Source organism: Eulemur rufifrons, chromosome 2, assembly GCF_041146395.1.
Source record: "Eulemur rufifrons isolate Redbay chromosome 2, OSU_ERuf_1, whole genome shotgun sequence".
NCBI lineage: Eukaryota > Metazoa > Chordata > Mammalia > Primates > Lemuridae > Eulemur > Eulemur rufifrons.
Genome location: NC_090984.1, coordinates 106,845,394 through 106,870,930, shown reverse-complemented (window position 1 = coordinate 106,870,930; position 25,537 = coordinate 106,845,394). Strand labels below are relative to the sequence as shown.

Below are 25,537 nucleotides of genomic sequence, written 5' to 3'. Positions count from 1 at the left end.
TGAGAACAAACGAATAATTAAATGGCCATCAAGAGGGGAATGATCACACTGTGGTATTGCCTATTACAGAGTACTCAGTAGTCATTTTAAAAGGAACATTTTTTTTTTTTTTTTTGCAAATAACAGAAAATCCATCAAATCAGTGTTTTCTATAGATAGGCAGAACCAGAACTCTGTAAATAGGCAGTTCAGAACTTCTGCCATCAGAGACTCTAGCTTGCTTTCTTTCCTGTTCAGCCTCCTTAGTAAATTGGCTTCATCCTCATGTTTGTTCCACATGGTCAAACCTCATGTTTGTTCCACATGGTGGCTGCACTTCCAGGTCCTGAGTCCTCAGGAGGGAATTGTGTCTGCATCAGAAGGGCAGAAGCCTTCCCAGAAGACGCTAGTAGCACTCTGCCAAAACCTGGAGAAGGGGTTAGGAATTAATAGTGAGCCATTCTACCCCATCTGCCACCTGGAAGAATGTCAGTGATATATTAAGTGAAAATTTCATATTGTAAAGTATCTCACTTAGTATGATCCTATATTAGAGTTCTCCAGAGAAACAGAACCAAAGGCAGTCTGCTGGCAGAATTCTTTCTTCTTCTAGGGGGTCAGTCTTTGTTCTATTTGGGCCCTCAGTTGATTGTATGAAGTCCACCCACATTATGGAGGATAATCTGCTTTACTCAGAATCTCCCAATTTAAATATTAATCTCATCTTCACAGAAATGTCCAGAATAATATTAGACCAAATATCCAGGCACTATGGCCCAGCCAGGTTGACACACAAAATTAACTATCATAGATCCTTTATGTGAAGAGAAGCCAATTTTAAAAATATGTTTACAGGCCAGGCACTGTGGCTCACGTCTGGAATCCTAGCACTCTGGAAGGCTGAGGCGGGCGGATCGTTTGAGCTTAGGAGTTCGAGACCAGCCTGAGCAAGAGTGAGACCCCGTCGCTGCTAAAAATAGAAAGAAATTAGCTAGACAACTAAAAATATATGTAGAAAAAATTAGCCGGGCATAGTGGCGCATGCCTGTAGTCCCAGCTACTTGGGAGGCTGAGGCAGGAGGATCGCTTGAGCCCAGGAGTTTGAGGTTGCTGTGAGCTAGGCTGACACCACGGCACTCTAGCCCGGGCAATAGAGTGAAAGTCTGTCTCACAAAAAAAAAAAAAAAAAAAAAAAAAAATATATATATATATATATATATATATATATATGAGCTTTATGAATGAAAAAGGTCCAGAACTTCTTTTCTACTAACAGTCATCTTTACCTGTTACTTCAAAATTAGCCTGACATGGTGGTGTGCACCTATAGTCCTACCTACTTGGGTGGCTGAGGCAAGAGGATCGCTTGAACCAGGAGTTTGAGACCAGCCTGGGCAACATAGACTCTACAAAAAAATTTTAAAAATTAGCCAAGTGTGGTGGCACACGCCTATAGTCCTAGGTGCTCGAGAGCCTGAGGTGGGAGGATAGCTTGAGCCCAGGAGTTTGAGTTTCCACTGCACTCTAACTTGGGTGACAAAGCAAGACCCTGTCGCAAACAAACAAAGAAAACCTGTGATTTTTCTTTGATTTTGTATACCCTCCTGTTGTTTGGATTGTCTTCTATAACAAACACATTGTCCTTCTAGTCTTAAAAAATAAAAAGAAAAATAGATTAAGTAGCATTTTGACCTATTTCAAATGGCACAAAAGGAACTGAGTTTAAATTTACTATATCATTCTTAAAATCAAATTCTGAAGTAAGCAAGTTGGTTGAGCAATAGAATGACGTTCCACTTCCTCGTTGCTTACATGGTAATGGCAGGGAAGGAGCAATTCTTAACCTAGTAATCAAATTAAACGGAAAATAGGTGGTAAAGAAAACATAGGCAGTTGCCTGCAGCAGGTCCTGACTTTATTAAAAGGGGTTTTTTTTTTTTTTTTTTTTTTTGGTTGTTGTTATTGTTTCTTTTGTTTTATTTGGTTTTACAAGAAATTATTTGTGCAAGGAAACTCCATGGATCCTCAGCCCCACCAGGGCTTTTGAAACTCAACAGTCTTTAAAGCTGTTGTTTAGAGAAACCCCACTATTCTTAAGTAGCAGTTTTCATAAGCAAGTTTACTCTGGATGGTTTCTGACAGTGCCTGTCACCTGATTGTCATGAAGTTTATCACTTTATTCTGGGCACGTGCGTGGGCCAGTGCTTGTTTTCATTTCTACTTTAAAATGGTTAGTTGCTTATCACAGAGAGCGCTGAGCTTTGATGAACTCTGATCTTATGTTTTGTTGATTCTCCATATGATTACATCTTCTGAAAAAATTGTTTTAATCTGTAAAGCAGTGCCTTCCTTAGTATAGTGTTTGTTTACGAAAGTAGTTTCTTAACTAAATTTAGTGGTTCTCAACTTTTGGTGAAAGCAGTCTGCTTGTAGCAAATCACATAACATTGGTATTTTCCCCAAAAGATTACTAGATCATATTCCCAGGCAACAGTAAAATACCCCTTTAGATGGCCTGTACCATTTACTTTAAATCAAGTACTGTATAGTTTCCTTTAAATCCTCTAAACCAAGATGCTTTGTTCTTAGTACTTTGGGGGTCTTTTTTGGTTATGACTGGTTGGTTGATTGTGCTTTTATCTTGTTGTTTATTAAAATTGATGAACACTATGACAGTTATCTTAAAGTTGGTAGCTTTTTAATATTAAATAATTGTTTTTCAACTGTTTTGGACTACAGATATATTTGATTGCAATGCTACTTGGTACTCTGTTTGGAAGTACAAGATTGCTTTAGATAAGCAGCATGATTAAATGGTTAATTTTCTTGTTTAACAGAACACCCATCTAAACTTATACATACAATATTAGTCTTTAATGACACCATAAAAGTTCTTAAAATGAGAAATTTACAAAGCTAAATTTTTGGCATTTATCTGTATAGATTAAGAAGTTAACTTTTTGGTTTTTGTTTTGATTTTACAATTAAAAATGAGGGAAAGATGTGTTTGTATTCTCAAGACATTTAATTCAATATGTATAACAACATTCTAGCCACATTTACATTTTTCTCTTTTGGATTCTTTCCTTCAACATTCAAATATGCTGTAATATCTTATATATTGAAAACAAAGGCCGAGCACATTGGCTCACACCTACAATTCTGGCACTTTGGGAGGCCAAGCGGGGAGGATCACCTGAGCCCAGGAGTTCGAGGTTGCATTGAGCTATGATGACACCATTGCACTCTAGCCTGGGCAGCAGAGTGAGACCCTGTCTCTAAAAAATAAAAACAAAAACAAAACCCACCAGTCTTCAAGTCCCCCTCCGGCTGCCATCCCACTTCTCTACTCCCCTTTATAGCATAATTCTTTGAAAGAGTTGTCTATAATGACTGATTTCACTTTCTCTCTTCCCGTTCTCTAATCCAACTCCAGCAATGCTCAAGCCCCCTCCAGACAACTAAATCTCTTCTCCACCACTCACATTCTAATTGCTGAATACCTGGTCAGCTCTTGGTCCTCATCGTAATGACCCCCTCGCCACTATTTGTTCTTTTCTCTGAAGATATTTTCTTCACTTGACTGCTGGTTCGTCTGTATCTGCCTGATCTTGAAACATGAGCTCACCTTGGACTCAGCCTTTGATCCTCTTCCCTGTCTACACTACTCTGTAGTGACCTTTAATTCCTTCTGTTTATTATATCAGGTTTCAATTTAATGGCTGCACCATAGTTGATTTAACCAATCTCCTATCAGTAGAACTTTGAGTTCTTTTTGGTTTTGTGTTTTTAAAATTAGAATACTGTACAAGTATTCTTTTGCACATAATCTCTTTGTATATTTGTGGGAGCATTTCTATAAGTAAACATCTTACAAGTGGAAAAGCTGGATCTAAAGATATGGACCTTTTAAATTCTAATAGATATTACTAAATGTCCCTCTTTAATAGGTTGTACTAATTTATGTTTCTGCCAACAGTATGAAAGTGTTTACCCATACACTGGCCAGTGCTGAATGTTTTCAGTTCATTGTTTTGTTTTTTTTTTTTTTTTTTTCCTTTTCTAGCTTTCTTGAATGATTTTAATTGACTTTGCAAAAGCAGATTTCTACTCAATTAAATATAAAGCAGTCTGTTTATTATTATAATAAATTCTCATGTACCATAAATTAAATATCTTACTTTTGAGGTCTAAGTAGATTATGATATGTCACTATTAAAGAGCCAAATATGGTTCCTTATTTAGAAAATGTGTGAATTTTTACATGAAGCACAGAATTGACTTAACATATTTTCCCCTTTTAAGTGTCAGATTTGATTACTGACTATCAATAATTTATTAATAAATTATATAACTAGACAGCTTCATTACAAACTAGAGCAGTGATTACCTTCTTTTTAAAACTAGTACTGTTCTTGTGGAGGTTTTTAAAAGTATAACTTTGAAATTAACTGAAATTAATGCTATTGTAAGGAATGTCTACTTGACATAAGGAAGCCCCTAACTTTTGGAAGATTTTAAAACAAGTTTTAAAGGTAGTAAAAGTTTCCATATTGTGATTTTTCTTGGAGAAGATAGCTGAGAGATACAAATTTTGTTTCTAGTAACTCACTAATAAACACATTATTTTAACAAGTTTCAGTTTTTGCTCACTTGATGAAGCAGGTGTATCCTGGAGTTTCTTTCTGCTTATTGTGTTAGTGATGAATCAGCAGTAGGTTAAAACCCTTTGTTGCCGAATACCTTTTGGTTCTCTTCAGTTTCTTTTCTATTGTACAGTTTCATTACATGGAAGAGAATTCTTTCGTATATTTGAAAAATATACACAAGAATATATTTAGAAATATACTTTCTAAGTACTAGAAAGTTTAAATTTTGGAGAAGTAGAATTCCTATGATAAGCTATTTGTTTTTAACACAAAGATGTCTGTTATAGAAAAATTAAAAATTCTTTTAAATCATCATTTGCTATTTAATTTGAAATTCAGGTTTACAAACTGAAATTCTACAGACACTGTCTTTCTGAAGCACATTTGGATTTAGTAGCAGTGTACAGGGAATGCCCTTTTTAAATTCTGTAGTCAGAGTGATCCCTCTGTGTTGTTGTTGAAGGATACTTTGCCTATACATTGCATTAAAGATCATTTCCTTAAAACCTGGACAGATCCAAGGTAAAGAAGTTATTTGCCTCTGATCAGTGACTACCAGGATGATGAATGACGTTTACCTGGCAGTAAACCACTTGAAATTCATTTTGTGTTTCATAACTTGCTGAAAATATTTTTTTAAATTAGTATCTTAGTATGTATCCTTTTTTACACTGCAGAGAAAGAAGGGATACTTTCTATCCTTCAGAGCAGGAATGCCAGTAATATTAATAGCAGATATCTTCTCTTGAATTCTTATTACCTAAAATGATAGGCACCATGATGAGTCCTTTACATGTTTTATCTCAGTCTTTGCAAGTAACCCTATGCAGTAAGGACTATAATTCTTATTTGATGATAAGGAAGTTGTCTCCAAGTAATTTTATATTAGTAAATGAGAAAAGAGATTAAATACCTTGCTCAAAGAGCACAGCTAATAAGTGGTAACATTTGCATGAGGTGTTCTGACTCTAGAACCTAAACTCTGCATCACTGAACTCTGCTATCCAATTAAATTCTCCATGTAAAAGCAACCAGTGGAAATTGACATGTACTCATATCTACTATGTGTGGCTCTAGGTCTGTCCTTGACCTTTGGTCTTCTCGTATACTTCTCACACAGCATTCTAACATATGCCCTTAACTTCAAGTGTTATTTGTGTACTGGAGAATTTTCTCTTTAGTTACAACCAAAATGATGTCTAAGACATCGTCACTTGTTTTTTTGGGTTTTTTTAATAGCCACCTTAAATGTAGCAGTATCTACCCAATAACCTACTCCTTCTTTGGTGTTCTCTATCTTAATAAGGGCAACCATCTATCCGCACCTGAAGCCCGCTACCTGGGAGTCTTCCTTGACTCATCTCTCCTCTCATCCACACATCGAAAAAGTAGTACCATATCTACCTCCTAAGCATCACTTAAGTACATCCATGTCTTTTATTCCATTGCCCTCTTCAGGCTAGCATGGCCTCTCTATTAGACTACTATCACAACCTTTAAAGTAGTTGGCCTTGGATTCAGCCTTACTTCCCTCCATTCTATTCTCCACTCTCTTAATAAAATGTAAATATGAGCATGTCACTCCTACTTAAAACTCTTCGGTTAGTTTCCATTGTTCTCAGGGTAAAAGTCCAAATTCCGTATTAAGACTTGTAAAGACCTCCTAAGCCTGGCTTCCACATGCTTCATTAGCCTCTTCTCTTGTCTACTTTGCTGCTCATTTGATTCTTTTTTTTTTTTTTTTTTTTTTGAGACAGAGTCTTGCTCTTTTGCCCTGGCTAGAGTGCCGTGGCATCAGCCTAGCTCACAGCAACCTCAAACTTCTGAGCTTAAGCAATCCTTCTGCCGCAGCCTCCCGAGTAGCTGGGACTACAGGCATGTGCCAACATGCCTGGCTAATTTTTTTCTATATATATATTTTAGCTGTCCAAATCATTTCTTTCTATTTTTAGTAGAGATGGGGGTCTCGCTCTTGCTCAGGCTGGTCTGAACTCCTGACCTCAAGCGATCCTCCCACCTCGGCCTCCCAGAGTGCTAGGATTACAGGCGTGAGCCACCGCGCCCGGCCTCATTTGATTCTTAACACATGCTATTCCTTCTGTCTGCAATACCACCTCAGCCCAGAGCCTTTCATTTACTCCTACTCCTGCACAGCCTTGAGATTCAATTGAAACCTCAGTTCCTGATAAGAGAGGCTTTCTTTTCCATAACAGCCATCACACTTTTGCTTAATGTCTCTCATCCTCACTAGGCAGTAAGTTCTGTGTAACAGAGACCTGTAATCAGCCTCATTTCTAGCACCTAGCATAATTCCCAGCACCTAAGAGATACTCAGAAAGAATTTATAGAATAAATTAGAGATATGATCTCTACTTAACAAGCTCAAAGTCCAGTGAGAGCTAGAGTGTGGTAAAGGAATAACTTTAGTACATGTGATGAGTACTGTAATAAAATGCTGTAGGATCACAGAGGGGTACATGAGTGATTAACTTTGCCTGGGGAAGCATTTTCCCTATATAACTTTATTTTACTGAGGAAATTGACTTATGGCTTTCAAAAAAGGAGAGTTGTGCTGAGCAGTGGAATTGATTCAGTTGCATTTTGCCTTATTTTTTGCTCACTGGTTGGGCAAGGGGCAAGAGTTTGCAGCAGACTTTTTTTTTTTTTGGAAGCAGAGTCTCACTCTGTTGCCCAGTCAGGATGCAGTGGTGCAATCATAGTTCACTATAACCTCAAACTCCTGGGCTCAAGTTATCCTTCTGCCTTGGCCTCCCAAAATGCTGGGATTACAGGTATGAACCACTGTGCCTGGCCTCAGTAGACTTTTAACATTCTAAGGTTATAACTTGAGAACTTCAGAAAGTCTAAGCTAGGTATAGATGCTGAGTAGCCAGCTAGCCATGCTCACTAATCCTAATCAAAATCAGCACTGGCCCTTTTATGTTCCTTATTATAAATCATGCATCATGTATCTTTGACATCAAATTCTGAAGTTGACAGTATTGAATCCATGGATACCAGAGCTGGTGTTCACATTTAGGTTTTTATTTCTCTTCGTTCCAGCTCTGACCGCTATCGAAGGCACAGCACATGGGGAGCCCTGCCACTTCCCTTTTCTTTTCCTGGATAAGGAATATGATGAATGTACATCCGATGGGAGGGAAGATGGCAGACTGTGGTGTGCTACAACCTATGACTACAAGGCTGATGAAAAGTGGGGCTTTTGTGAAAGTAAGTATTGCTCAATCGCAGGCATGTCCACATGGCTTTATATCTGGGGCAACATTTTAAAGCCCTTTTTCTAGCCATCCTTTTCCATGTTGGTCAGAAATGGCCAGTATTGATGATGTGGTTATAGCCTTAAAGAGTGGACTTAAGAGCAGGAAGCATGTAGTATATTTATTTCCAGGCTGTCACTCAGGAAGCTTATCACACTCGTGTTTTATTTAGAGATGGTTTTCCATTGGTGTGCACAGGTTGTTTTGTAAACCCTTCAAGCAAGCTACTAAATTAATTAATGTAAAACATTTTTGGCAATAAAGGAAACAGACCATTAAGGTGAAGGCTAATAGTGATTAGAAAAAAATGATGATACATTTTTTAAATACTTTGAGTCAAATATACTGTACTAAGGTAACATTTGACAAATACAGTATATTTAACCATCTTAAATGTAAATGTCAGTGTAAAGGTGCTGGCTTCCATGGGCAAGCTATGTTTTCAGGAAAAATTTTCTGACTACAGAAGAACAACAGGAAATCTTGAATATACTCCCTTTAGTACCAAATAATATTTTCAAAATAATGGCTCTGATAGAATATTTGGGCATTCCTATAAGGTAATATCAAATATACTCCATGTTTGGATATTAGCCAGCATGACTGGGTACTCCAGTTTAATACATCAGATTTTTTTTATATTATAAGAAGAATTCACTTTTATAAATATTTTAATGAAATATTCTTATGTCTTTTGATGAGTTCTAGATTTCTATTAAAAATGCTCTGTTATAGTAGCAAAATAATTTTTGAGAAATCTATAACAATTTTATGATTTTCAATGTTATGTCAGTGAGTATGAAAAAATTAGAGAGCTTGAACATTAAATCAAGTTCTATATTTAATAAAAATCAGTTTTTTTACTAATTTGTATTATATAATCAAATACTTTCTCCTTGTAAAGATTTGCAGCATTTCGATAAGGCTAAAGTGTGCTTTGACTACAATAATATTTTTCTGACTATTGTTTTCTAATGTCCTGCTGTCCTTATTTTAGCTGACCTTGGCACATAATCTGAAATTTTCATAGAATTATATTGAAAAAGTTACCATAATTAACAGAAGAGTACTCTCTAAGAGCAGCTTAGTATTGCTTTCTCTAAAAGAAAGTGATTTCAATGAATTTTATATATTTTTTTTAAATAAGTCATCTTATGTCAGGTAATGGCCATAACTTAAACCCAAAGTTTTTAGAGTCAAATTTGGAAATAGTGAAAGATTATTCACTGTGTGTGTATGACTGCCCCAAAGAAAGAATAAATACTGATGTTTAATAAATAATTGATGTAGAATTAAAGTATGCTTAAATGCATCTGACATTTGTTTTTAGCTGAAGAGGAAGCTGTTAAGAGACGGCAGATGCAGGAAGCAGAAATGATGTATCAGACTGGAATGAAAATTCTCAATGGAAGCAATAAGAAAACCCAAAAAAAAGAGTAGGTAGCACTGCTAAGTCCATTCTTCCCCCAACATAGGTCATTACTGAGACAAATAGCCAAGTTCTTTTTTAAACTGTATTGCCAGAGACACAGAAGATTTCTCAAGTTCATTACAAGAAAATGAAATATGACTTATGGGCATCAGTGGCATTGCTTTTATCAAATTTTAGCTTAAGATAAAAAGGTTTTAAATATAGATCACAAGAATGAACGAGTAAAATGAAAGTAATTGACAAAAATTCTCATAGTTTCTAAGAATCAAAAATGCATATACTATTCAGAATTCAAAATCACATTAAAACAAACAAAAGGAATTACTGTCAGATGTGTTGTTTGTTTTTTGTTTTGTAATTTTCAACTGGAATTTAGAAATTTTGCACTTGGAAAGAATATAAAACAAATGATTGTCTTCTAACATTTTATGTCCTTGTAATTTCAGCTGACTTTTGATACAGTCTGTGCAAAGATTTGAAAAGAAAATTGCAGTGATTATTACTGGATTATTTACTGGACATCATTAGGTTATAATTCTCTTATTGCAAATCTAGTTAACTTTTTTAATGGAAGTTTTTAGAATTACTTTTAGTGTAATGAGACTATTCCAAGATATCAGGAGAAATGATACCTTATGTAAAAACAAACTAGGCTGTTTTCTACATATGTAAGTAACATGACTTAGTTGAAATAAGATATCAGAGGGATTCTATAACGTAAGAAAATTATTTATGCTGCATTTTAGTAGATCTTGAAAAACTTCAAAGGCAGTTTCAGTACTTTACTAATTATTGTAATTGCTTATATTTAAAGAGCATATCGATATCTTCAAAAAGCAGCAGACATGAACCATACCAAGGCTCTGGAGAGAGTGTCATATGCTCTTTTGTTTGGTGATTACCTGACACAGAATATCCAGACGGCTAAAGAGATGTTTGAGAAACTGACTGAGGAAGGCTCTCCCAAGGGACAAACTGTAAGTGCACTCTCAATGGAGCAGCTCTCTGCACACAGCACTTGTCAATTTTAACATCAGTTTACTGTCTATGCCATGACTTCTTTTAACAAGTAAGACTGGAGGACAAAATGTCTTTAAATATCAGTTTTGTGGCAGATCATTTTACCAATCTTCTTGGATAGTCTTTTTCCTTAATCTAAGAACATTCATGGTCAATGAAGGCATTTTTGCAATTGCATCTTGCCACAATTACGTTTGTACTTTCCCAAATTAGATCTGTAGCGAATGAAATGTGAAGGTAATTGTTTTTTATCTGAAATTACTCGCCATCACCTTTTTTCCAAAATTCACATGCTGCAGCTCTTGTTAATTTTGGTGGGATTTTTTTAATATTTTATTCCAGAAGTAGTAGTATATCCATTATAGGAAACTAGAAACATAAACTAACAAAACTAAGAAAGTAAACATCACATATGTCCCACCGAGATATGAGCAGTGATAATGTATTAGTACATGCATATCCTTCTAGACCTTTCTCTTTGTATGTGTGTATATATATGAATTTTTTATTAAAATTAAATGCCACTGTCTACTGTTCTGTGTAACTTGCTCTTTTCCATTAACAACCTTTCTATTCTAGCACATTTTATTTTATATAATACCTACACTGTGTTTATATGGTGTTGAACCACAAAATTTCTTTATACCTGTTTTGTCCAAGCCAGTATCCAGTCCAGGACTAAACTTATATTTGGTTATTATTTCTAGCATAGCTCCTTATCGTTTTTGTCTTTGTTAGGAACAGGGCCTGTTTTTCTGCAGAATATCTTACTTCTATTTGTTAGCTTCTTCATGATATCCTTTAGTTGTTTCTCCATCACCTATGTTTTCTGAGGACAGGAAGTAACACCTAAAGACTGATGAACTCAGGTAAAATATTTTTGACTAGACTACATTATAGGGGATGTTGTGTATTCCACATTGTATCACAGCAGTTGATAACGTAATATCTAGGTGTTTTTCCATTGGTAATGCTAAGATTGACACTTGGATTTAGGAAGCCATCACACTTATTCAACATGCCTTCAATAATTCAGGTTTATTCAAGCTATGGGATTTACATAAAGAGAAACAAAATTTCTAATCACAGAGAAAGTCTGTTTTCAGACTATTTAAACAGTAACAGGAATCATAACCATTGTTTTCTGTAGAACTGAATTCCTAATGACTCTGCAGCTCTTTCACATTCTCAGTTTTTGTTTATAAACAGATTATATCTTAGTTGCTCCCCTTTGTTTTCAGGGCTTTTTCCCTTCTTTGAATAAACCAGTCTATTTAAAATTTACACCTGTACTCTTTATCTTCAGAGGCATTCTGCTCTAAAGAATGGTTTTACTTTATAAGTCATCATTCCCGTCTAATATTAGAACTGTACAATGCCATAGCACTTTACATTGCAAAGCACTCTCTCCGTGGAAATTAATTCTAGTTGATGCAATAGACAAAGCCCCCAAATCACAGTGGCTTAACACTACAATGAGTCATTTCTTCCTCATGCCAAGTTTGATGCAGCTCTGCTGTTTGCATCACTCTCTTCTGAATGGTGATGCCGGGTCATGGGCTGCTTCCATCATGTGGCTGCACCATCTGGAACACAGAGCTCCAAGCCCTCAAGAAGGGAGAAGAGAGAGCCAGAGAATTCTCCGGGATGTTTTTATGGGCAAGGCCTAAAAATGACTTATATCCCTTCCAGCCACATCCCAGGCGTATGATCCTACCAACTACAAGGAAGACTAGGAAATGTAGATTTTCAGGAGCACTAGCAGTCTCTGCTACATTTGCCTTTGTAACTTTAGCTTGTACTTTCATGTCAGGGATAATCCACAGAAGGCAAAGGGGAGAACCTTACCAATGCATCGTTTGTTCGGTTATGTTTTTTTAGAAAATTGTGTGTGCTCTAGCATTGCAAACTGACCTTTTTCGCTTGACCCCTTCAACTTGACTCCTTGCTGCCTCCTCTAATATGTGTGATAGTTTATCTTGGTTTAATCTCTTGTCCTTTTTCATAATGTATCCCACTCCGCATAAATAGAGAAATATGTCGATGTGCTGATGGGGGGTTGTTTTATCTTCATAATGACTGTTCATAAAGATAAAACAGAAGTCATATTTAAGTGTGTTCAGCTTTGTTTTTCCAGTTAATATTTATGAAATTGTCTTTCATCTTCACGCTAAACTTTTTGACTTGTTTAAAGTTACATTTAATTGTGTAATTTATAAAACCCTGAATGTATTTCTAAGGCTCTTTAATTCCACAGTTGTGCATAGTTGCATTCAAATCTTTTAGCATTTAACTCTTGCATCTTTTTATACCACATAAAACTGTGTCTGTGTCAGATAAACTTTCACCGAAGGAAGAATTCTTACTTTTACCATTTTATTTCAGGCTCTTGGCTTTCTTTATGCCTCTGGACTTGGTGTTAATTCAAGTCAGGCAAAGGTAATACTATTAAAACTTTATTGTGTAATATAATTTGAGCTAAATAAATATGTGCCTATGTTCATTCAGTTAAGCATCTTTTGTTCTTTCACAGGCCCTTGTATATTACACTTTTGGTGCTCTTGGGGGCAATCTAATAGCCCACATGGTTTTGGTAAGTACTACTACAGTGGAAGACTAATAACTTTAAGTAGCAGAAGAATTTGTGGTTTACAGTGGCCACAACTATTCCAGATTTCATGATTGAGATTTGTTTATATTAATTAAGACCAAATATTCAGTTGAACATCCTTCAAATTCTTATTAATGGATATAACAAATTGAATCTACATGTGAATGAAAATGGGTAGTGTCCATAATTTTTCTTTAAAATGATTAGTTTATTTGATTGCCTATAAAACTAAAGATCTGATAAATGGCTTTCTTTTATTTTCTCTGCATTGGAATTGTCAGAATCACTTTTTAGATTAGATTATCATAGATTTTTTTTTTTTTTCCACTTTTAATCTACGGTAACATTTATTCCTCAAACAGCAATTGAAAAGTTCCTTTCAGATGAATTTTTAAGAAATATGAAACTTTTTTATGGCAAAAATATGTTAAATATTCTTGATAGACATTTTTTATAATTAGAGTTACCAATCTTTGTAAATAGTGGCTACAGATTAAGAACATTAAATATTATACATGTTGTTATGCAATAATGCCCTAACAATTGTTGAAGTTTATAAAGTTATTTGTCTGTGCAGAATGACTCCAGAGAGGTCTACTTTCTGTTTTCTGCTCTTTATAATTGGCTATCTCCCCACTTATTTGGAAGCCATTTATTGCTGGTGTTACAGTGCCTGCTTCCAGTAGTCTCATTTTCTCTATTTTGCTAATTGGTTACTTCTTTGCTAGTTTGGAAGATTAACTAAGTTTTGTTAAAATTGTATCTAAAATTAGATAAAAATTGGTTCTGAGAGAATGCCTAAGTGATTTTCCCTAATGGGTAAAATGCACATGCTTCATAAATAAAGTTGAAGCATCTGTTTCGATTGCTCTAAGTACTTAATTATTTATTTCTGAGTATGGTTAGCTTTATTTGTTCCCCAAAAAATGCCACTGTAGCATGTGAAACTCCTGTCTGCTCACCTGAATTTATTTTACAGGGTTACCGATACTGGGCCGGCATCGGAGTCCTCCAGAGTTGTGAATCTGCTCTGACTCATTATCGTCTTGTTGCCAATCACGGTATCTGTTTTTCTCCTTTCACCTTTTAGGGGAAAAAAAATACAGAATTAATTTTAGATACATTTATTTTTATTGTACTATTTGAAATACTGTGATTGGCTCTCTTAAGTGAACTGATCTTTAAACTAGTTAAGAAGTACTTTTTTCTTTAATTTTACTTTGGGTTCTACTTTTAAGTATTTTGTGAAAAAGTATGATTTATTAATAGATTACTATTTTGTAATACGTAGACTGCCATAGAAACGGTTTCCTTTAACATCGTATCTGTCAACATTGGCAGCTGGAATTGTGTTTTTCTCTGTGTGGTAATCTGTCTGACTTTCCTCTGTGTTTTTACTTTATTCCTCTGTTTCAGTTGCTAGTGATATCTCGCTAACAGGAGGCTCAGTAGTACAGAGAATACGCCTGCCTGATGAAGTAGAAAATCCAGGAATGAATAGTGGAATGCTAGAAGAAGATTTGATTCAATATTACCAGTTTCTGGCTGAAAAAGGTGATGTACAAGCACAGGTATGTGTTTAAACATCTCAGGGAATATTTTTACCATGTTGTTTATTTTACAGTAAGGGGGAGGGAGCAAACACTTGTATCTGGAAGTAACCTTTTCATTGCTCTGACCAATTATTAGCTACATATTAAAATTACCTGAGGACCAGTTTTTAAGATGCCAAGAGTCCTGTACTCAAGAGATTCCATTTGGGTTCATCTGGGATGGCACCTAGGCATTGATAGCTCCTAAAAGCTGGCCAGGTGATTCTCCCTTGTACCACAGGTGAACCTCACTGCTTGAACAGAGCGGCTTTAACACTGATGATGAAAGCTCACCAATGATGAAAACTGTATTTTCTCTAAACAAAAAGTATCTGGAATATTTGGAGTATCAGATGCTCTGCAGAGCTATTTACTTTTTATGTTTCTTTTGCTCATCTTAGCTTATAAATTCCTCAAGGTCAAGAATAGCAGGTTTGTTTAATGGAAGTTATATGATAGCCATCAAAATACTCTGTGTGTATTTCCTAGCTTATTTTTAATATTTTGATGATATTAAAATAAAAAGAACTTTAATATTTATCTTTTTCCTGTTAAGCTTGCAGTTATTTCTAATTTAGAATATGTAAGAGATGAGCAATAGATACTTATTAAGAACAATTGGTTTTAAGACTCACAGAAGGGAATCTTAAAAAGAAAAAAAATTGTAGTGAAAGGTAGATCCAAATCTTAGCTGAAAAAAAATTACACTAAATTTGTCTTGTTAGATTAAATATGTTTTTTTTAACATTAATGATATATTTGAGTTTAAATTGTCTATTTTACTTGCTTTCTGTTTATCTTGCTTTTCCGTGTTTCTTTTTCTCTCTTCTCTTGCCCTGTTTTGGTTTGAGTGCTTTTGCTAGTGCACCTCATCCCCTCTGCTAGCATGATACTACTCTTTTAGTGGTTATCCAGAGATCACAACATACATCCTTGACTTATAAAAGTCAAGGCTGCATGTTAGCACTTTTACCACTTAGAGCACTTTTACCATTTCCAGGACAACACAGAGATCTTAGAGAACTCTGTGTGTGTTTTGATTCTATGTATTTTTGAACCTCATAAGATACTATTGTTTTATACACTACATGTTAATTTAGGGTTATTCACAAATGGACCTTTTCATTGCTCTTTATTTCTTACTGCATTTCCAAACTTCTCAGAGAATTTTCTGTCTGTCTGAAGAGCACTCTTTAGTTTTTTTTTTAGAACAAGTTCACTGGGAACAAATTCAGTTTTAGTTTATCTGCAAATACCTTTATTTTACCTCTATTTCAGAAGGATACTTTGTTATCAAAAGCATACATTTTTAGTTTTTAAAAATTTTAGGTTAAAGTAGAGTAATATTTTCAGGAGTAAAAACTAAATCTTTAGTTTTTTCAGTCATGAATGGAAACCTTTTTTTGACAAAATGATTTCTTGTTGCTCTGATTTTAATTATGTACCAGATGTTACCATTTATTTTTGCCTTGTTTTTCTTAATGTTCAGGTTGGTCTGGGGCAACTTCACCTGCATGGAGGGCGTGGAGTAGAACAAAATCATCAGGTAACTAACTATGCTCTTACTAGGATAGCTATAACTCTTACTTGTTATAGCCAGAAATGGTGCTCCAGATGTATTTCTTACTAAGTCAATGCCAACATCAAGCTTGTATGATTTAAACACCCCTAACAAATGAGCTTTTAAGATCTAACTAACCCCTAAGGAAGCTGAAGAATAAAAATGTGAATATACCTCAGAGTGGTGAGAAAGATTTTATTAGTTCTAAAACCTACTTCTCAATACTGTCCAAAACATACACATGTAAGTTCTTGGTTTTCTGTAGTATGTGATACAAGTATGTCTTAAAACACCTTTTTGAGCTGGCAAACACCTGTAGTACCAGCTATTTGGGAAGCTGAGGCAGGAGGATCACTTGAGCCCAGGAGTTTCAGGCCAGCCCAGGCAACATAGTGAAACCTAGTCTCTTAAAAACGAAAGAAAGAATAAAAAAAAAAACACCTATAGAACTGCGGAAAGTTTTATGTTTGTGAAAAATTACAAGTATGCAACTGTTGCAATGTCCAATCTTTAACCACCAGGTTTTGTTGCTTTCTGTCCTAAAGATCACTCATCTCGTCCCTTCTTTTTCCATCACTACACCTACCATTGTCTGAATCATCTGCCTGCATTTCCTAAGCAACATCCTATTTGTGTAAACCACGCATCTGATCATATGTTTCCCTTGCTTAAAACTCTTGAGTGGTCTGTGATTCCAGTGGCTCAAAGACCAGAACCTTTAACATGATATTCAAGGCCTTGTACCAGTCTCTGTTTACTTCACCAGCCACTTGCTCTCTGCATCACAGGCACATGGACCTTTGCTCAGGTCTTTGAACATATCAGAAACCTCCCTGTCTCGGGGGAGGTTTCCATAATGCTAGTCCCTCTATCTAGAGTAAATATTACCCCATCTATTTTCTTCATGGAGCAAATTTCTACTCATGCTCCAGAATGCAACTCTAACCTGTAATATATTTCCCATGACCCTGAACCCTACTCCAGGAGTAGGTCATGTGCCACAGTTAGGATTCCTAAAAATCTGTATTCCTGTAGCCCTTGTCCATTGTAAACTAAGTAATTATGCAATTAAGTTGTTTTCCCTGCTAGAACCTAAAGTCCATGTCTACCCTGTTTGCCACTTTATTCCCAGCCCCTGGCAGTACCTAGCACATAGTAAGTTCTCAATAAATGTTTATCAAACTAATAAAACTCTGTGGTTTTTTTTTACCACGCCCATTAAGTATTCTAATTAAGATTATTGCATAGATCACATCCCATCACCTTTAAGAGTTAGATTGTAACAAAATAACACTTATCACTAAAACAATATCAAATATCTATAGGGTGTTTTATTATTATTATTATTATTCAGACAGCTTTTGACAGGTTTCATTGTCTCTAGGTCATTAAAATCTATGTCATTAGGCCAGTAAAGCATCAGATGAGCTGGTTAATAAAAATGTTGGGTGAGAGAAGAGAATTCTAAATAAGAGTTTGCAGCATACCTTTTATATTAACTAGTTTGAGAATATTGTTGGTATTGTATGCTGCCTACCTATATATAAAGTGACTACACAGTGATAAATTATTTCACCATCTTCACAGGAGGAGGAAAAGGAATTTCCAATACATAATTGCATTAACTCAAATATTTCTGTGCCTATTATGTGCCATTCACTGCTAGGCATTCAGGGTACAATACTGAACAAAATAGTTCTGGTTTTTGTCCTTTTGGAGCTTCAAGTTTAATAGGGGCATTGGATAGTTTTTAAATGATCACACCAATAAATATGTAATAAATTGTGATTATTGTTACAAAGGAGAAATACAGGATACAATAATTGGTAATGAATGGAAGGTACCAGTTGTCAGGGAAGACTTCTCTAAGAAGTGGATGACATCTAAGTTGACAGTAGAGGTAAGGTCATTCCTGGCCAGAAAGAACAGTATGTGCATGGGCTCAGAGACAGAAAGGAGCATGGCTGGGGTGCCCATAGTGCAGAGGGCAAGATGAAACAGTGCTGAGACAAGCAATGCCTGCTCATGTCAATGTAGCCCTGCAACACTTCAAGGGGCTGAAAAGACCACCATGTTCAGATTTAAAAAACAATGGCTTTGGCTGCAGTATAGAGAATGAATCAGAAGACCCCAAGAATAAAGTCAGGGAGATCAGGGAGGGGAGTATTCCAAAAGTTCAGATGAGAGAGGATGTGGCTCAGACTAGACCTGTGGTAATAGAAGATAGCAGATGGATTCAAGATGTGTTTGGAGGCCGGGTGCGGTGGCTCACACCTGTAATCCTAGCACTCTGGGAGGCTGAGGCGGGCGGATTGTTTGAGCTCATGAGTTTGAGACCAGCCTGAGCAAGAGCAAGACCCCGTCTCTACTAAAAATAGAAAGAAATTATCTGGCCAACTAAAAATATATACAGAAAAATGAGCCGGGCATGGTGGTGCATGCCTGTAGTCCCAGCTACTTGGGAGGCTGAGGCAGAAGGATTGCTTGATCCCAGGAGTTTGAGGTTGCTGTGAGCTAGGCTGACGCCACCGCACTCTAGCCTGGGCAACAGAGCGAGACTCTGTCTCAAAAAAACAAACAAACAAACAAAAAAGATGTGTTTGGTGGTAAAAGTAACGGGACTTGGTGTGATAGATTGGATGTGAAAGAGGGGGCGAGTACCTTGAGCAGCCAATAGTTGGTGTTGCCATTTACTTAAACTGAGAGGCTAGAGGAGAGGTAAGGTGGGGTCAAGGAGAGAAGATTCCAAGTTCTGTGTTTAAGCAGTGAACGTACAGGTAGTTGAATAGACATACAGATGGTTCAATAGACTGATTTGGAACTGAAAATATAAGCTTAGGAGTTGCCAATATCTAGATAGTATGTGAAGCCATGGGACTGGGTAAGATTGCTTAGGGAATGTAAAGTAAGAATGGAGTCCAAAATTCCTGGACTCCAAAATGGAGTCCAAAAGCCCTGAAGAACTTTAATGTTTTGAAGCTGGCTGGTAGAATAAGAATCAGCAAAGACTTAGATGACACAGATAGAGAGTCAGGAAGGAAACCAGGAGAGAATGGCATCTTGTAAGCCAAGCTAAAAGAGTCTTTCAGGAAGGAAGGTCTGGTGAGCTATGCCAAATACTGCAGAGAGAGGTGGAGTGAGCTGAGAGAACATTTTTATTGGCAATATGAAGGTCATTGGTGGTCTTGAGGTGTCTTTCTGAAGTAGTGTGTATACAAGCCAATTAAGACTATATTGTAGAGTGAATTGGAGTACACGTAGCTAGTTCTTTTGAGAAGCCTGGCTGTGGAGGAAAGTAGTTAACAGTCATTATTGGAAAGAAATTGGGGGTCTACAGGAGAGATGCAACTTGTGTATTTTGGTTTGGGTTTTATTTTTTAATAACAGGAGGTTAAAGAGTGTTTAAAGGGGAAAGGTTTTGAAAGGGGGAGATCTTAAATCAGCAAGGGAAAGAAGGAATAACCAATGGTACGAGGTCCTTAACAAAGATGGGCAATACAGTTTACAGTGGTGATAATAAATTTCTACTGATACTCTTGTGTTTAGTTGTGTGATTTTTTTAAGTAGAATCAAGAATTTTTCTCTAAAGAGTACAAAAAGAAAGTGTATTCCTTTAGAGAACTATGAAAATATGCTCTATGCGTTGGAATGAGTTCTTAGTTTTTCCTTTCTCCCAGGTTACCAGTAGAGAGCTAGACCAAAGAAGTCAAGGTGCTGTTAGCTGTCTTTTAAGCAGCCTGATGCACACTCTGCCTGTAAATAGCAGAAGTCTTCTTGGCCCTTAAGCTTAGGGAACACAACATTTCTTTGCATCTGTAACTGTGAAATGACTTAATGTGAAATGGTATCTTGGTACAGCTATTTGGTAAAATAAAACTTCTAGATGTACTGATTTCTATTTTGAAATATTAATAAGTGAGTATCCTTGTTTTTAAAGCCACTTCAGTATAAGAAGATGTTTTTAATTTTCCTGAAATAATTATTTTGGCTAAAAGCCAAGGGCAGATTCTATTAAGAACTAATAATTGTAATAAATTATTTTCTTACAGAGAGCATTTGACTACTTCAATTTAGCAGCTAATGCTGGCAATTCACATGCTATGGCCTTCTTGGGAAAGGTACTGTACATCCTGTGAATGTATTATGTAACAGCAAGAGATGTTTGCATAGTAAGCATATATTGTGTTCAAGATCTACAGTTTACCAAAAATAAATTGAAATAAAATTTCCAGTGCAAGAATATTATATCTTGTCTTAAGGTATGTGCTATTCTAAGGCATTTTCTTAGGCAACTTAAACATAACATAGCATTTGCTCATCAGTCTGTTACATCCCATTGAAAATAGCAACCACTGTCTCAGCTCCTCCTTTTTGTGTAACGTATGCAATAATGAGGAATTTGTTCTTGAATCTCTGCAGTTTTTTTACTAAGACTGTCACAATTGCCTGTCTCCTTCCTGCTCAGTAGAGGTAGTTAGAATTTGTTAAAATTTATCTGTAGACTTTTAATTGTCTTAAGTGTGACAGCTGTGACCCACCTCTCAATGTAGTTCTTTTCTTTTTTTTTTTTTTTTTTTTTTTCTTTTTATCCTGCTGCTCCATGGGTTGGATGTAGTTCTTTTCTTAAGCAAGGAACCATTTAAGCCCAGAGACTTACTGAATAGATTTCATATGTCATGGAAGAATCTCAAAACTTCCTTTTTCAATATTTTGAAAAATAATATAGTATAAACCAATGGATATTTTCATCTATAACCAAATCTTAAAGTAAGCAAGTTCAGATGGAATATATTTCAAAGATTTTTACAAATAGGAAAATCTTACCAGTATTTGCCACAAGAGCATAACTAGTTAATTGGGGCCCAACAATTTTACATTTAAACATTCCAACCATTATAGCATAGAAATTGGTATTCTCCCATCTATTTTTGTTAAGCATTTAAGGACTTTTCATTCCTGCCCTTTTGGGTCTTGCTCTGAATTACTAATTAGCCCTATCTTAAAAAATTATTTCCTTTGGCAGGGTGTGTTGGCTTATGCCTGTAATGTCAGCACTTTGGGAGGCCAAGGGGGGAAATCACTTGAGGCCAGGAGTTCAAGACCAGGCTGGGCAACATAGCGAGACCCCGTATCTACAAAAAAATTTTTTAAAAATTAGCCAGGCATGGTGGCACATGTCTGTAGTCCCAGTTACTTGAGGGGCTGAGGTAGGAGGAGCACTTGACCCAGGAGTTCAAGGTTGTAGTGAGCTATGATTGTGCCACTGCACTCCAGCCTAAGCAACAGAGTGAGACCGTATCTGTGTTTAAAACCTTTTAAAATAAACTTTTAGTTATTTTTTTCCTGAACTTATAGCCCACTCTTTATCTTATCCTGGGGAAAGTATTGGTGAAGGTAAAAGGAAAGTGGATGCTGCTAATAGCTCTTCCTTTTTTCCTTTAATCACTGATCTGGTCCTAAGCAACTTATTAACCATTTGACTGCCAAGGGACAGAGTGAGAAAAAAAGTTTCATCCTGGGGTTAAAAATCTCTTGAGACTGATCTATGAGCTGATTTTATATATTCATATTTATAGATAAGTCATAAATTTGATATGACATAAAATATAAAATAATATTAAAATGTTTGCTTTTAAGGGTTTGCTTTTAATTCTAAAATATCCTCTGGGGAATTCTAAACTTTGTGGAAAGACTTTATGAGATCTAAGAAAACTGAAATGAAATAAGATAAGAGAAAAATGTAATTGCAGAGAGGGTTACAACTGTTAATGAAATTGGGGTCTGTTTTCCAGATGTATTCGGAGGGAAGTGATATTGTACCCCAGAGTAACGAGACAGCTCTTCACTACTTTAAGAAAGCTGCTGACATGGTAAGACTTTATGACTCAGTGTATTGAAATGTGTACCATATTATTAATATTTTAATAAATGTGTTATATTGAAGAATTAATCATAACCAACTCATGCCGTGAATTATTGAAAGTGCTTATGTAGATATGATTGATGTGAATGTATTGACTACAACCCTTTCCCAATAAAAAGCAATTTTTATTAGAGAGCAGATTGTTAAATATTAACTCTCTGTTTAAATTTTATTGAGAAGTTTCCTAATCAGGGAAATATTGATTTTAGTAATGGAACTAGGAGTTATGTAATATACCCTATTAGTATTGCAACTTGAAGTTTAAAAGCTTACATAATTGGATACTTTTGATAATCATAATACATAATTTAGGCTTTCTTTGGCCCAGAGAACACTGCATGTGAACACTTGATACCTTGTATACCTGCAGTATGTACACTTACTCTTTGCTAACTATGTTACTGAACATCTTTGCCACCTGATAGCAGTATTGGCTGTTACTACTAGACGTTTCATGACATCTTCTCTCTTTATTGGGGTGAGAGGTTACCAGTGAAAACTGAAAACAAAAATATGACCTTTTAATTTTGATGAAATACATTATTCATGTATTATATCATAAATTCATGGTACAAATGGTCATAAGGTAAGTCACCAAAATTTAATTCTAAATGAATTTACTATTTACTCTTTTTCGGGAAATTACCAGAAGCCCCCAAATGTCTAAAAATCGGTATTATGTTTAGCCTGATGGAAAGAAAGTTTTGAATTGAAAAGTAGTAAGACATGTTTTGAGTGTACTTGTTAATGATTTCTTTTGCAGTCATTTTTTCTTGCTTGTTTTTAATGAATCTTTTTCACTCTTTTGTCTTATTTCTCTGGTTTGCAGGGCAACCCAGTTGGACAGAGTGGGCTTGGAATGGCCTACCTCTATGGGAGAGGAGTTCAAGTTGTAAGTGTGCCATCTAACATTATGACTTTAATAAGCAGTTAGCTGGAGAGGTGGGAAAGTATTCCTTAAGTAGCTTCCATTCAGCCCAGGTGAAGCTGTTCCATTGTAACCAAAGATGAACTTTTCTTGTTGTCTCTGAGTTTTGCCCAGCCCACACCCCGCAACCCCCATCTCAACTGTCTTCTTAGGATAACTCTGTTTCTGGCACATTCTCCCAAATGTATGAAGCTGTTTCCTGAAGCTATGGAGCTGTTTCTCATTCTTGCATGTGTGTTCTCCACCATACTAACTCTTCCCACTTTCAGGACTTAAACATTTCCCTTGCCTACTTCCTTACTCAAGCCTACGAAAATGCTTACATCCCTCCCAGTTGGGGGGGGAAAGCTTTCCATTCTGCCCTTTGACCCTTCTAGCTAACTCCTCTTTTCTCTCCAGCTCTTCACTGAAAGCCAAACTAAGCTGCTACCATGCACTCTTGAGTTCTTAGCAATCTGGCTTCTGCCTCATGTAACTGCTCTCCCTGTACAGGTCACCAGTAACCTCCTAATGTCAATCCAGTTGACATTTTGGGGTTCTGCCTCACTCAAACACTCTTCCCTGTGGTTCTGAGACTGCAAGCTCTCTTGGTTTCCTTGGCCATTTTGTCTCCTCCTTTTGCACTGCCTCCTCATGTTGGATGTCCCTGAGTTTGTGTTGCTGTTCTCTTAGGTGATTTTTCTAAGCAATGTATTGTTTTAATTTGGGCCTGAAACTAAGAGCTAGGTTTAAGGGTCTAATCTATAGATATTGTGTAACACAAAAGACAGTAATATCTCATTTTGATTCCTTCTAGTCATTTTTAGATATGAAAATTCAGTAGTAATCTTTAACTTTTTTCTGTGGATACATATGACCTTTCAAATCTAATTATTAAGTTGTGGTTTTTTTTTTTTTTTTTTGAGACAGAGTCTCACTCTGTTGCCTGGGCTAGAGTGAGTGCCGTGGCATCAGCCTAGCTCATAGCAACCTCAGACTCCTGGGCTCAAGCGATCCTCCTGCCTCAGCCTCCCGAGTAGCTGGGACTACAGGCATGTGCCACCATGCCCGGCTAATTTTTTCTTTTCTTTTTTTTTCCTCACCCCTCCCCCACTCACCGCGCTAACTGCCTATTTTTCTTTATATATATTTTTAGCTGTCCATATAATTTTCTTTCAATTTTTAGTAGAAACTGGGTCTCGCTCTTGCTCAGGCTGGTCTCGAACACCTGAGCTCAAACAATCCGCCCGCCTCGGCCTCCCAGAGTGCTAGGATTACAGGCGTGACCCACCACGTCCGGCCTATTATTAGGTGTTTGATAAGGTACAAAGGAAAGGAATGAATAAGAAGAGAATAATTTTCCTTATTTAATATTAGAAAAATGTAGGTTTAAAAAGGAAGGATTAATTGGTTAGCAGAAAAGATTGATTGTTTCTTAATTCCTAGCTCTACCAGTGTTTATGCTTTCTAAGAGTAACATACAAATTGCTTCACAAAAACTCTATTTCCTTTTCTTCACAATCTTAAGTATAAATCCCCCTTGACTTAAAGTATATTACCATCTATGTATTATAAAAATGAGAAGGTAGTCTTTTTTAATGGCTCTTCAAGAATATTTTATGTGTGCTTTGTTTATTCCTTTTAATCAGTGAATCTCCTAACTTCTATCAGCCTTTTGACCTTTCTCATCACGTGACATCTTTTTCTACAGAATTATGATCTGGCACTGAAGTATTTCCAGAAAGCTGCTGAGCAAGGCTGGGTGGATGGACAACTACAGCTTGGTTCTATGTACTATAGTAAGTCAGCGGTCCCCAACCATTTTGGCACCAGGGACAGGTTTCATGGAAGACAATTTTTCCATTGACTAAGGGTCGGGGGGATGGTGTTGGGATGATTCAAGCACATTACATTTATTGTGCACTCAAACCTATCAGTTAATGATAATCTGTATTTGCAGCCGCTCCCCAGCAGTAGCATCACCACCTAAGCTCCACCTTGGATTATCAGACATAAGATTCTCATAAGGAGCATGTCTCATGAGGAGTGCGCAACCTAGATCCCGCATGTGCAGTTTACAGTAGGGTTCACACACCTGTGTGAATCTAATGCTGCTGCTGATCTGACAGGAGGCGGAGCTTATGCAGTGATGCTGGCAATAGGAGCTGCTATAATACAGATGAAGCTTCACTGGCTTGCCTCCTGCTCACGTCCTGCTGTGCGGCCTGGTTCCTAACTGACCACAGACCAGTACCGGGTCTGCAGCCTGGGCTGGGGGCTTGGGAACCGCAGTAGTAACATTGGAATTCATGATGGATACACCAAAATTTAAATTAACGTATTTTCCAGTAGATGGCACCATGATACGGAAATGGGAGCTATATAATTCTGACCAATTAATATTCTCCCAATTCAGCAATTTGTACATCTTGTTTTTCATTGTAAATTATATTAATCTGTATCAATATATGAATTTATATTAGATTCACATATTTACTCCGTAAGAATTCTGACTTTCATTAGGGTTTTATTCCTCATATGTAAGACTTCTCTGGGGCTTAACTAAATCTTATTTAATCTCATGT

General features: G+C 36.3%; 1 protein-coding gene across 1 annotated transcript in view; it reads left to right on the top strand.

The window, feature by feature from the left end:
* The window catches only part of SEL1L (SEL1L adaptor subunit of SYVN1 ubiquitin ligase), a 59,372-nt gene that overhangs the window by 19,747 nt on the left and 14,088 nt on the right, over positions 1-25,537 (top strand). Inside the window, exons 4-15 of the mRNA XM_069489100.1 lie at positions 7,692-7,859; positions 9,237-9,342; positions 10,153-10,315; positions 12,744-12,797; positions 12,892-12,951; positions 13,949-14,030; positions 14,386-14,540; positions 16,051-16,107; positions 20,172-20,240; positions 21,915-21,992; positions 22,875-22,937; positions 24,664-24,751. Of these exons, the coding sequence (XP_069345201.1) occupies positions 7,692-7,859; positions 9,237-9,342; positions 10,153-10,315; positions 12,744-12,797; positions 12,892-12,951; positions 13,949-14,030; positions 14,386-14,540; positions 16,051-16,107; positions 20,172-20,240; positions 21,915-21,992; positions 22,875-22,937; positions 24,664-24,751 (1,143 nt within the window). The remainder of the gene's footprint in view (positions 1-7,691; positions 7,860-9,236; positions 9,343-10,152; positions 10,316-12,743; positions 12,798-12,891; positions 12,952-13,948; positions 14,031-14,385; positions 14,541-16,050; positions 16,108-20,171; positions 20,241-21,914; positions 21,993-22,874; positions 22,938-24,663; positions 24,752-25,537) is intronic.